This window comes from Artibeus jamaicensis, unplaced genomic scaffold, assembly GCF_021234435.1.
Source record: "Artibeus jamaicensis isolate MK-2021 breed Jamaican fruit bat unplaced genomic scaffold, CSHL_Jam_final contig_685, whole genome shotgun sequence".
NCBI lineage: Eukaryota > Metazoa > Chordata > Mammalia > Chiroptera > Phyllostomidae > Artibeus > Artibeus jamaicensis.
The window spans coordinates 25,383,736-25,397,245 of NW_026521924.1; the positions used below are offsets into that span (position 1 = coordinate 25,383,736).

General features: G+C 53.1%; 1 protein-coding gene across 1 annotated transcript in view; it reads left to right on the top strand.

Moving 5' to 3' along the window:
- The window catches only part of STK4 (serine/threonine kinase 4), an 89,695-nt gene extending 77,183 nt beyond the window's left edge, over nucleotides 1-12,512 (top strand). The window contains exon 11 of the mRNA XM_037164420.2: nucleotides 8,768-12,512. Coding sequence (XP_037020315.2) covers nucleotides 8,768-8,926 — 159 coding nt within the window. The 3' untranslated portion in view covers nucleotides 8,927-12,512. The remainder of the gene's footprint in view (nucleotides 1-8,767) is intronic.
- Nucleotides 12,513-13,510: the final 998 nt, after the last annotated feature.

Sequence of the window (13,510 nt, forward strand, 5' to 3'; positions counted from 1 at the left end):
CTTCGTCTTTGTAATTAAATACTCAGTGCTGGATAGTACCGATGCAGTGCCTTGTGGGAACCATCAGTCTCTCTGGTTTGGGTGTGAGTTCCTTGTGGGTTCTGGCTGTGCAGAGTCAGTCACGAGGGTAGGAAAAACCTGGGCTTGGTCAGAACCTGATTGCTTTTGGCCAAAGGCTCTAATAAAACTCGCAGAACAGAAACAGAACAATAACAAAAAGCAGGTGCACCCCGATGTTCCAGGTTGTGAAAGTTCGTGCCAGAGCAGAGGCGGAGCGAATTCTAAGCATGCAGAAGCGCTAGTTCAGAAATGAATTTTGTCCATGTACACTTGAGAATTATTTTCAATAAATCATAAATAAGTAACAGGATGTAAGCAATATACTTTTGATTATAGTAAAACCTCTGTGTTTAAAGAAGAAACCTTTTGCTTGTTATCTTTTTGTTTATGCCATTTCTCAAATCATGTTCTTTGCACACGCCCACACACACTCTGTATACGGAGCCCGTGCTGGGCGGAGGGTGTCTGGATTCCGCCTTCAGGGTGGTGGAGGCCAGTCAGCTGCCCCCGCCAGAGCCCTGGGCATGGTGTCACCAGGCCTGCCTGGAGACGCATTTCCTTGTTTCACCCAGGCTTGAGGTCCGAGTCTCATTCCTGGCTTCCTGGTACATGTTTTATGTACATGCAGTCATGTTTTCTCTGTTTGGAATTTTGGTAAACAATTCTGTGTATTGGTTAGAAGTCATCGTAAACTCAAAATGAAATGGAAGTCGTCTTTAATGGATATAGTTTTACAACTTTACTTCCTTATGGGGAAGCATTAGGAAGATTTTATAAGGGCCTGATAGAAGCAAAATTTGCATGACCCTAGTTTGAATCAGAGGAAATCACTCATTAAAAGTCTCACAAGGTTCATTTAAGGAGCAACATCTTTTGAAACTGAAGGGTCTGGTGCTTACTTAACCTACACGAGTCGTGATTTGTCAGCTTCCTTGTTTCTCTGCTTGATTATATCCCCACTCATCTGCTGCGAGATGACTGCATCTCCTGGGAATCTTAGCCTACTCAGTCACCTCTCCCCCGTCTAGAATCCACTCCTAGACAGAGAAGAGACGGCAAAGGGTAAGTGTCTCTGCTGAAACCGAATCAGTGCCCGAAATGCCGTTAGACCGACCTTTGTGCATTTTCTCTGTTGCACTTTTGCGAACTTTTAGGGCTGGTGTTGAAAGGATGAAATGGCATGTTGATGGCTTCATTCAGCTGTTTAGCTTCTATCAAGCTTCCTTGTCATCTTGCTAAATTCCAAAGGTGTGTTCTTTCCTAATTCTTGGCCTCAATAAAATATCACCTGTGACAGGGCATCAGCCTGACTCGCCTGTCCAGAAGGGATGATGTGTTTGAGAAACCCCGTCTGTGACATTGGATGCAGAATTGTCGGGGCTCGAGTACAGCCCCCATAGAACTGAAGCTTGTCCTTAAAGCCTTGGCAAGTCTCTCTTTGATGGCTTTTATAGGGCATCTCATGACACCGTTTGCGCCGTAGACTTCAAAGGTGAGAGCACCTGGTGTGAGGACCAGCCTGTTGGTTCCCAGGAGCCTGTGGCCGAGGCCGGTGATGTGCTGCTGTGCATCCCTTTGTGTTTTGTTCAGCTTGACTCCGCTGATTCATGATGGGCTAATGTCAGTGTAACTTCTATGAATTATCGCTTGTGATGAAATACAGCTGGATCTTCTCACTTGTTCCCTGGGCCAGTTGAGCAACCAGCAGTGTACCAACACTGGTACGGTGTAATTCAGAATTTCGCAGTTGCAAAGCTGCATGAGAAGAAATCAGTTCCCATCAGCCTTCCGTACTCACGGTAATGTGGGAATCTGAGCATCTCGCCGGGGCCTGGCCCCGAGGAAACAAGCCAGACTCATCTGACCAGGGTTTCCCACACGGTTCACTGGAGACCCCTCCGAGTATATGTCCTGCGTCCTGCACGGTGGAGCTCACCAGGCTCAGTTCGCACAGCAACAGCACTACTGCTTCTACTACTCACGAGTGTCCTCCATTTTCCAGAAAAGGCAAATTCTCCATTTAAGGAGGCAGCTCTCAGCACCACTGTCATTCTGGTGAGCACCAGGCACTGTGTGGTATACTTTCCCCGTGCCTCCAGGCCTCACAGCTTCCCTTGTGGGATAAATGCTGTTGTCCTGCACCGGAACATGGGGAAAGCGAGGCACAGAGTGGGTGTCTTGCCCAAGGGCTTCCAGCCACCAAGGGCAGAGCTCTCAAGGAACCCAGGTCTATCTGCCTCAAAGGCACTGCCCTTGCCCCTGACCCTGCCTGCCTCTCCAGCAGATGCTGCCTTCTGTTTTCACCTTTCCCAACAGTGTTCCCGGCCCCGTGGAGCTGCCGGCCAAGTCGGTGGATTAGATTGAACCACGTTGGTTAACTCTGAGCAGAGTCACCGCGCCTGAGCCCCGCGCTGTGCACTCGCTCGGCGCTGGTATTCTCACCGGAGGAAACGCAGTGAGGTGGGCAGCCCCGCTCATCCCTGTTTCACAGACCAGGAGACCCAGCCCCAGGGGCGCCACACAGTTTTCCTGAAGTCAGCCTCATTGCCAAGTGGTGGCATTTTTGAATGCGAGGGCCATCAAATGTCATTTGTGTCAGCTAAATTCTTTATCTTTCCAGTTTCCCCACGTTCATCACTGACGGGCCTGTTTCCAGAAACACTCCCAGTGGCAATTACAGTCTCTTCCTATTCTTCACTGTTGCCCTTTGGGGGAACTACTGGCCCGCTCTTACCCTCACTGCCCTCATCTGTAGAAGGAGAACAGTAACGGTACCTCCCTTACAGACGGGTTAAATGAAACCGTGCAGACAAAATGCATAGCTCCACGCTGAACACACGGCATGTGCTCGCGTGGTAACATACTTCTGCCACGGCGACGTGTAGAATAGGCAGTGAGACAGCATGGTATCCTGCTGAAACTGAGGGAGGCTGACTCTCAGATTGAGGAAATGCCTCCTTCAGATGGAGCACCTTTCCAGAGACCGCACCGTGTAAGAGAAGCCTCGCCTGCCCACACGCCGCTGCCCGCACTGGCTCAGACTCCCGGCAGACGTCCTCCGACAGGGTCAAAGGCAGTGGGGAGTGGGGCCTGGGTGTTCACCAGACGGCGGCAGCGAGTGAATGCGACCTCACAACATCGGCGCCTTTGGCCGCACTCGGAGCCCACCCCTCTCCATTTTCCAGGTGCCCCGGGGAATTCTGAATAACCGAGGGTGAGCCTTATTTTCCCTTCTCCATCTTTCTGTGGCTCTCCTGCGAAGAGTGCCAGAAGTCCCTGCGCTCTGTGTGCAGTCTTCAGCTCAGCCCCCGTCCCCCAGCAGTGAGCCTGCGGCTGGGGCTTGGCTTTCATTTCATCTTGTCCAGGAGGGTCATGTCTTGTCCCTTCGATTCTCTCATTCCTTCCAAAGTGTGTGTCTCGTAGAAGTTCTTTTTGGTCAGGAAAAGTAAAATAAAATGCTCTTGGATGTGCCCTTTTTTGCTGACTAAGCCCAGATTGGAGACCTGCTTCTTACCGCTCAGCATCAAACATTTTAATGAAGGAGCAGAGATTGCTTTCGACTTCAAAAGAAGGCTGAGGGGAAGACAAGCTCCTTGGGGGCAGAACTCCCTTCCTGTTCCTCGGCGAGTCCTCTCAGTCCCTCACCCAGAGCCCAGTCACATGCGGTGATGCTCAGGGGAAGCTGCGGCCGTGATGTCGGTGGCCGCCTTCACCGCAGGCTGGGAACGAGGGGCACTTTTCTGCTCCGTCACCAGGGTTACGCTCAGCATCGTGAACAAGACAAAGTCACTGCCTCCATGGGGCTTTTGTCCTGGGAAGAGAGACGAGTAAAGGAAAAATAAATGAGGGTGATGACAAGGTGTGTGACTGGTATGAAGGACATTAACTAGGGGCTGAGAGAGAGGGTGGTGGAGAGGAGGCGGCCTTTCCGGATCGGACGGCTGGAGAACCGGACACCTGGGGGACAAGGAAGAATGGCGATGGCCCTCGAGGAGAAGGATCACTTCCCCCCAGGCCGGAAAAGGCGTGGCCTGCTTGAGGATCTAAACTAAACTGTGGCGAGAGGGTCAGAGCGAAGGGCAGGAGGTCGGACATGATGAAGTTGGGCGGCCGGGGGGCCGAGGTGTGGGCCTTCGAAGCCCTCGTGAGCTACTGGGTTTCATTCTAAGTGTAGTAGGAAACAAGGGTGAAGTGATTAATTCATGTCTATATTTTTAACTATGTTCATTTGTGGAGGCGACTTTTCCCACAAGGCCCCCCCCTCCACCACGGGTGAAAGTAAACACTACCAAGACACGATCTGCTTGGGGAGGAGAGGTGGCCAGTTTCTCAGAGGAAAAAGGCCTGGAGCCCCGTCCTCCAGGGGCTTTTATTGGGTTGTAATAGGCAGGAATACAGGGCAGCAAGGATCAAACAGTACGGAACATTTCAGAGAAATCTGAGGGCTTAGTCTGAGTCAGAGTCTGTCAGGAAGGGAGTTTGCAGAAACTTTAGAGTTTCCTGCTCAGACCCTTAACGTATGAATGAAAGCACTGTTAGCAGAGCAGGTTTCACAGATTTTTTAAGAATTCTTTGTGATGCCAGATTTTTCCCCTGGGATCCGCTCCAGCCAGGCAAGGAGCTGCACCCCTCCCCATGAGGTATTCAGGCTTAAGTGGACTAGAGCCAGGAAGTGCTTTTCCCGGGGGACATGGGGACTTGGGCCATGTCACCACAGGAGGGCAAGGGTCCATTGCTCACTCTTTGTTGCAGCCCCCTGCCCCGGAGTCCTTCCATGAAGGCCTCCCAAGTGATGAGTCTGGCTTCGGTTGCCCCTCTCCGAGGGGTCTTACCTGTTATTGACTTCCAACCGTGCTTTGGGGGCAGGGAGGACACTGAGACAGCATTTGCTACCAGAGGCAAGCTTTGTCTCCTGTGGCTCACATTCCGGAGGTCACTTGCTCATCCTCAGCCATGGCAGGTAGTTACGACTCCTGAAGCCAGGCAGAGCGTCCACAACATTTGTTGCTATGAGAGAGTGGGGGCCTGAACGGAGGGGTTGGAGGTGGAGAGGAACTGGAGTCGTTGGATGTGGGTTACACTTGTATTTCAGAGATCCGATTGAAGGTGGACTTGGACAGGTGGGGCGTGAGGGCAGGGGAAGACCCAGGGATGACCTGGGCACCCTGAGGTGGGAAGACTGGGGTCTAAGGGAAGAGGCCGGGGGTGAGGAAGGGGCGGGACTCCAGAGCTTCACTCTAGCAGTGTTGAGTGGCAGACTAGCATCAGATTGGTGGACTGGCTGTCGGGGACTGAGCCATCCAGTGGGATCTGGTCCGGACGTGTGAGCCGAGCTCGGAGAATTCTGGTCTAGAGACATAACTGGGAGTCACAGCACAGGGGGGATGTTTAAATCCTAGGGGACGACGTACTAAATGGCGGCATTTCCTTTAACTTGTGACGACGTTCAAGCTGCCTACGTGGCTAGTCTGAGAATTTGCTCCTCCGGGGTGCTGGCTGTAGCAAAGCGGTAGAACCACAGTCATTTTACTGCAGACAGCCCCTGGGCACTTATTTATGCCTCCCACGGCCAGGAAGGTGAAATGCTATACTTGGCGCCAAAGAACCTTTCTCTGAGCTTGTTTTCAGAAAAATCCATATCTGGACGTTGTGACCGAGTCATTAGCAGTGACCGGCTGGCTGTTTCTAATAGGTCAGGTGTAACTTAAGCTGCAAAGGGCTTTGGGCAAGTCTGCTCTGAAGGCAGCTGAGATAGAGCAAGGGAGCTCGTTGTGGTCCCGTATTCGCATCAAGGGCAAAAAAGCCACGTAGAAATTGGAAACCTAGAAGAAGCGTTCCACCAGAGACAGGCCAGTTACTTTGTGAGAATTTTGCTACCAGGAAAACGGGGGAAGATGCAGAATCGTGCATACCAAGCCTGGATGGCTTCCTTAGCACACAAAGTGCTGAACCCCCACTGTGCCTCACCCCCTTTGGGGTGGGGGGAGTCTGATCAGTAGCTCTGGGTCGGGGGCTCGGGAGCCTGTCTTCTCACCAAGTGACTGGTGCAGGTGACCCATGATGACACTTTGAGGGACATCAAGTTTAACAAGACCTTTGGGGGTGGTCTAGGCAGCCCTCTCTTAAATGGGGAGACGGGCATACGGAGCAGGGGCCTGCCGTTGAGTCACAGAATGAGCCGGAAAGCCAGCGCAGTTCTGCTAACTCGCATTTCTTGGTTTTGCAGTCAACTCCGCGTGCTAACGATGGGTGAAGCAAGTGTCCCCCGAATTCCCAGCTCCTCCTTCACTGTGTTGTTTCTTACTTTGTCAAAGCACCTGTCACCTTCTGATGTACAGGAACTGACTGTGCGGCGGTCTGTCTGTCTGTCTTGCCTCACCGAAACGTTCGCTTCGCAAGGACACTGGTTTTCGTGTTTGTTGTTTTCACTGAAAAAACCACTCTCCCTTCCTTTAGAGGGTGCGAGTGAGCGTGTAGGGCTACAGTGACCTCCCCGGAAAGGGGTCAGGGGCCTGTCACCACAGGAATGTCCCTCCAGGTACCCTGTGTGCCTTGGACAGTGCCTGGCCCATAGGAGGTGTTCAGGGAATATTTGATAAACAGACAGGTGGGTGAAAAATACTTTGTTGAACTGTTAGTTAGTGGGCCGTGTGGGAAAGTGCCAACCCTTAGCATAGAATATTGCAGCCTAAAATAATGGAGGGTATTTTCTTTTTCCTTTGATTCTGGCTGAGATCAGAGGTTATGGCCACAGCTTGTTTGTGGGCGATGAAGAGAGACTTTTTAATAACATAATACTCACAATACTATTAATAATAGCAGCGGTAACAGCTATTAGTAACAGCACTGAGAACTGCTGCCATTTCCGGAATCCTTACCGCCGGCCACGCAGGTGCTCTGCGAAGCGCTGAGCTTAAGAGCATCACACCCTGAACTCATCCAGTCCACACGCAGCCCCAGGATGGAGGAACTGGTATCATCCATTCTCTGGGGGGGAAACTGAGGCTCGAAGGGGGCGGTCCATGGTGACCCAGCCACTAGCGGTTCAGGATGTGCGATCCGGAGGGTGAAGTCCCTCACATCACATGCAGTATGAGGTTCAGGGTGGTCTCTGGAGGAGTTGAAAAAGCTGAAGACTAGGCGAGCATCACTTTTCAGGGTGTCCCGGGCCAAGAACACCAGCCGCCTAGATGGTATAAAACTGCGGCTGGAAAGGAAGGTGCCTGTTCCAGCCCGACTTCCCAGCATGTCCCCACGCTCCCGAGTCTTTCCACCCTCACATCACAAAGAGCCTTTGGTCTTAAACCGTTAGGCTTTTCCTCACTGCCCAGGCTGCCTGCCTGGAGTGGGCCAAGGGACATTCCTGTGGTGACAGGTCACCGAACTGTTTCTGGGGAGGCCACCGTAGCCCTCCACACTCACTCACACCCACTCTCTGCAGGAGGGGGGACAGAAAGAGGCTCCTTCACCCACCTACCTGCACCACCTCCCTGCCGGGGCCCTGGCAAGGGGTAAGGGAAGTGACGATTCTGTAAATCTCTGCTAAGACTGAGTGAGCCTTTTGAGTTCCTGAAACCGGGACCTATTAAAGGGTTGTGAGCTCACAGAATGGATTGCCACCTGCCACAGATAGTACCGCTTTCATTCCCACTCTGCCAGCCCGGCCTGGCCTTGCTGGATTCAGTGAAGACTCCACGTGCATGGAAGCCACAGGCACAGGTCGATCGCGGTGGGCGCCTGGGCTGCGGCGGAGGGAGAGGGTCGCCACACGCAGCGCCATCTGTAAGCGCAGAGCCCCAGGCCCTGTGCTGACAACCCCACAGGCCAGCTCTCACTGAGTTCTGGGGACACAGCTGCGGAGACACTGCCACCCACTTCCGTAGATGGGGAAGGCCGGGGGGTCGGCCACCTGCCCGAGGGTGGGGCACTTGCAGGGGGCGGAGCCGTGTGTTCTGTGGGGCTGAGTTGGCTGTAAAGCCTGCGCTTTGGGTGAACAGCTCCTTCTGCGATGCTGGTTAAGGGTGTGGACTCTGGGTTTGAATCCACTCTGCCCCTGACCAGCCCTGAGACATGGGCAAGTTGCTCGCCTACTCTCTTTGTGCCCACTCTCTCCATGGGCTTTGTCATCTGTAACAGGGGAAATGACACACTTAAGTCATTTCTCCAACCCCACCCCCAGCTGTGTCTGTATTCCTACAACACTGTGTAGATAATCCATAGAAAGTGTTCGGAGTCAGGCCTGCCGTCTGAGTGTCCCCAGTGAACATCGCGGTGACGAGTATGGCAGAGGTGGGGAGAGCATCGGATCCTTGGGCTGCATCTGGCCTCGCTGGTGTGGTCACCATCCACATGCCCCTCTGCTGGGCAGACAGGCACTAGGAGGCAGCCATTGTTTTGCTCACATCAAGTCACGGCTCCTTTAATGCCTGCCAGTGAGCTAGAAGGGAGGGAAGCTGAAAGTGTGAGGCATTAAGTTCCTGGTGGAGGCCCTATCCGGCAGAGATCGGAACTCCGCCCCCTTACAGAGATCGATTGTCTCAGAAAAGCTTGGTGCCATCACTTTCTGACCATTGCCACCCCAAACTCGCTGTGACCAGGTGTCCCCCTCCTGTCTCCCTCCCCTGGGGCACCTGTGAAGGCTGGCTTCCCTGCCGTTCGGCCACTGATCCAGGCTCTTCTGTGACCACACTTTCCACTTCTCTTCTAGCTTAAGAGCTGGACGGTGGAGGACCTTCGGAAGAGGCTCTTGGCCCTCGACCCCATGATGGAGCAGGAGATCGAAGAGATCCGGCAGAAGTACCAGTCGAAGCGGCAGCCCATCCTGGACGCCATTGAGGCCAAGAAGCGGCGGCAGCAGAACTTCTGAGCAGGGCCAGGCCAGGAGGGCCCAGGCCACATGTTCTCTGGTGAGCACAGGACGGTCGCCACTAGAGCTCGCTGGCCACCACTTCCGCGCCCTTGTCTCCCCACAGCACCTTTGTGAACTCAGGAACATGCGCCAGAGGGAAGGGCTGCCTGGGGCGTGGGTCTTACTTGGTCAGGTGAACCAACACAAAGGACTCCCGCTGGCGCTTTTACGCTCCGAGTTTTAAACCCCAGGAACAGAGGCTCCTGGTCGAGTGACAGCTGGAACAGTTTTACATGGTCTGTTGTGCGTCTTCTCCCAATAGCTTTCAATTGTTCTTTCTGGAAGACTTTTTAGAAAACTATAAATATGCCTTTGTATAAATTATCGCTAGATTCCCCACTCAGCGTGGTGGCATCTCTGTACAGGTACAATTTTCAACAGTTTGCCTCTTTTCTGTAAGATTACGGTACTGTGGGACCCGAGGGCGGGGCCACCAGGCGCCCTCAGGGTCGCTTGCCTCCCGGGAACCAGCCTCACCCTCTGGCAGGGCTGCATTTAAAAATGAGGTTCAGGCCAGTTTTCCCCACGGTTTCAGCCTCGTGCAAGCCACCCCCGGCTTTGGGAGCTGGAGGGGACGTCCCAGGGAACGCCTCGGGGGTCACGGTGATGTTTTGAGTCCCAGGAGAAGCCTGGCGCCCTCACTGAAAATTGGCCTTTGCGGTTTCAGCGCCTTTTGTCCACCTTCACTCTCCCAACTGCCCAGAGCCGCAGCGCAGATACTGCCCAGTGCCTTACAGGGGACGAGACCCCCCCAGCAAGGGGACAGGCCTTCAGGGAACCCTCAGCAAACACGGGGCCGGGTTCAGTCCGCAAAAGGGAGGGGGCTTTCCAGGTTCGCGCTGTTCCTGGGAAGGTCACACACATGGCGTTTTGTGCCACATTCCTTACAGGGTAGAGGGCATTGACCGTGTGATCTACATTCAAATGTGTGACTTTTTTTCTTTTAATTTCTATAGCTAAGGGGTCTGGAAAAGATAGCGAATGTCAGACTAAGATTTGTTCTGGAGGAGCCTCAACCCAGACATGTGGAATGCCAGAGCTGGAAGGGACCCTAGATGTCATTTGATGGAGGCTAGAGGTTGGGGGGGTGGCAGGGCCAAAGTCACAAAGCAAGGTGACACAGGAGCTAGGACTCACCTTGGGCTCCTCACCTGGTTCGCTGCCCACGCAGCCCCTTCTCCGAGGGAAGAATCCTGTGTCCATTTAGGTTCAGTTGTTCGGGGAAGCCTACCAATGGGAACGGGCTCTTGCTCTGTCACTTCAGTGGGCGAGACTATGAGGAGGTCCCGGGGGAGCCAGATGGTCCCGGGTGAGCCATTCCGTGGCCTCTGGACCGTCTGCTGGGTGGCAGCCAGGTCTCGTGCAGGCAGATTTAGGGCCAAAAGCAGAGCAGAGGCTCGCAAAAGACAGCACTGAGCCCTTCTGCAGCGTCGGCTCAGGCCGCCTGTCATTTAGTCACACAGCAAAGAGGAGACCCTTGGGAAAGGCAAATGTATGTTTATTTTCAAATACCTCTTCCTTTCAGGTAGGGGCTAGGCCTGGGCTGCACCTAAGGTTACTGCAGTTGGGCTCCATAATTACTTCTGCTCCCCAAATCTGGGAATCAATGGAAAGTCAGGGAATGTTCTTACGCGGCCAGATTGTATTCTCTGCAATTAAAGCAAGTTTTAAAAAATGCAAGAGGCAGCTGTCGGTCTGCAGGGCGTGGCCAGTAAAGCAGCTCCAAGGCAGACACAGAGAAGAGAGGACCATGGGAGGTGCCCACTGGAGTGGCGAGTGGCCGCCTACGGTTTGCCGGGCGCAGGGCACAGGCGGCTCCTGCCGTCCGCCCCCAGTCCCACGTCCTCTGTGCAAGTCGAGTGCTTCGTCTCCATTTCTTAGATGAAGAAGCAGGTTCGGAGAGGGGCAGTGTTCTTGCCCAAGCAGCGCGGCTAATAAGTGGTAGGATGAGGGTGTGTAGGGACCCTCTGTGGGACCAGTATTTACAGGAAAGTCTGTTTAAAATGAAGTACCCTCCCCTTCTCACACAGGCTAAATAACTCGTCCCGGGCATTTTTCAGTAGGGAGACAGCTGAATTAGTAGTCAAGTGTGGCAGCCAAGCGAGTTTGAAAAACTAGATCATGGAGCAGGCTCCCCCGACCCTGGAACACACACGCACGCACACACACACACACACACACACACACACACACACCACCTGCTGTGCTAAGGAACAGTCCTGCCTGGGTCTCTTTCCTTTTGAAAAAGGACTTCACACTTGGCCCAACAGGAAGGCATTTTCTCCCGTCCTAAACTAGATTAAGTGAAAGAAGTTTTCCATTTTTCCCCATAAATATTCCGGGATTTCGATCTGGGGATGATTTTGTTCCAGGCGTGGGCATACCGGACACGCTGACCCAGCGGGGTACGTGGCTCTCCGGTCTGGCCGGACAGGGTCCTCTGCCAGAAACCAAGTTCTTTGTGATCAGTTCCACTTCCTGAAAAGGCGTGTTTGTTTCCTACTGACAGGGTAAATTTTTATTCTTCTTTTTCCATTGTCCCTTTTCCCAACCATGGGTTTGGTGGATGAATGTTTGGCTGGCCAGGTAGACAGGCAGGCCGACTCTGCTCTGAAGCAACTTAAGAAATACAGCCTTCGCTTCTTGAGACTATACACTCCGATCCAGGTAACATTTATTTAGCACCTAGCATTTAAAACTCAATAGCTCTTACCAATATCAGGAATGAGAGAGGTCCTGATAGATCCTATAGATATTAAAAGGCTCGTATCATGAACAACTTTATGCTAATCAATTCAACAGGGTAGATGAAATGGACAAAGTAATTGAAAGACACAAAGTACTACACTCAAGAAGAAACAGATCCTCTGAGTTGCCCTGTATCTTAGAACTTAATAGCTCTGGGAGATGGGGTGTCCTTGTCCCCTTTTACAGAAGAGGAAACAGGCTCGGGGAGCCGTTGCTCAAGGTGGTGACGGACCTGGAATACGGCAGAGTGAGGACCCAGAGTCAGTTCTGCCTCCGACTGCAGCGCCCCGCCCCCCAGCCAACCACGTGGCCTCTAAAGATCGCAGCTCCTCCTCCAGCGGGAAGTCCCCCTGCTGCCCGCAGCTGCCCACCGCAGCCTTCCTCGGCCGCCACGTCCGTGTTTGTCATCTTTGGGACTCGTGTTCTTAACTTGTGTTTGGGGAAAAATAATTTCTTCCACCAGCTTGCACTGAGACCAACTTGGGGAAAAAAAATGCTGTTGCAGGTGTACAACTTCAAAATGTGAATTTTGTAGCTTTACCTTTTTGTAACAAAAACTAATATAACACTGGCTTAAGTGCTGACTTGAAATGCTGTTTTATAGGGTTTGGATGTACATAATCGCGAAGTCAGCAGTTTGTATATGGACAAGACATCGCTTCCTTCATTGCCCCCCCCCGTTTTGTTTTCTTTTTTTATTTGAGATGCTTCCTAGGTGCCTTTGTGTTGGAATTGTTTCTCTCCTTCCTTCTTCTTATGCCTTGTCACCTTTGTTTTAAATAAACTGTCTTTCAGACCACAGACTATTTTTTTAAAAAATGAGACCCTCCATCTGTAACCTAAATAATGGTGTCAGGACCTTCATCATGACAGTGACTTCGTGTCGAGTTTACTCTGGAATCCAAAGCCAGGGGAAAGGTAGCAGGATGGGGAGGAAACTTCTGCTGGGCACCCGCCGTGTGCCAGGTACCGAGTTAGTTGGCACGGGTGTAAAGACGAACAAGGCGCAGCCCTTGCAGACTAGCCGGGTAGTCCGTCAGACACACACGGACCACACTGGAGACACTGACGCGATGGGAGGAAGTGCGCAGCCTGGGGACACAGGAGGGGGTGGCGGTCGGTTCTGCTGGGGCGTCCGAGGAGCTTCTCTGGAGCTTCTGTCACAGTCCAGTTTTAAGGAGCTGAGGCTGTGGGACAGAGCGCTTCACTTCTGACGGCACAGGATAACGTCAAGGGAAAGGCGACAAGGCCAGCCCAAGACAACTCGGGTGCAGGATGCAACAGAGGGCCCTTCCGTGACTGAGGGGAAGGACTCGAGTGACTCGGCGGCAGTGGGGCTGAGAGCCCCGAGCCACAGCTGGCGGTCGGTGGTGCAGGGGCCTGAGTCCACAGCCCTGAGGCACTTTGGTGAAGTCAGGCGTTGACAGCAGGAGCATTTATTTGGGAGGAGAGCAGGCGGACTGGCTCTGTGAGAACACGTGGGGGGACTCCCAGGTGATCCAAACCACACAGTGGGAGCAGCTCCACCCTTCCTTACTGGGGAAAGCTCCCAAGAGCCAGCCTGCCTGCCCCACCCCTCGGGGCTGCCCAGCTGGAAGGCGGGCATCAGTTGGGGCCTAGAGGGTGAAGCATAGACTCCAGGTGAGCAGGAAAGACTCCTGGAGCCATACAAAAGTGCAGAAACTTGTTCACTGGTACCAGGAGAAATGTGCGGAGTATTCATGGGAGCGGGTTTTCGTGGCGAAGAAGGAAGGGGGACATGTAACGTTGGGCCCTGCATACATGCCAGGACCA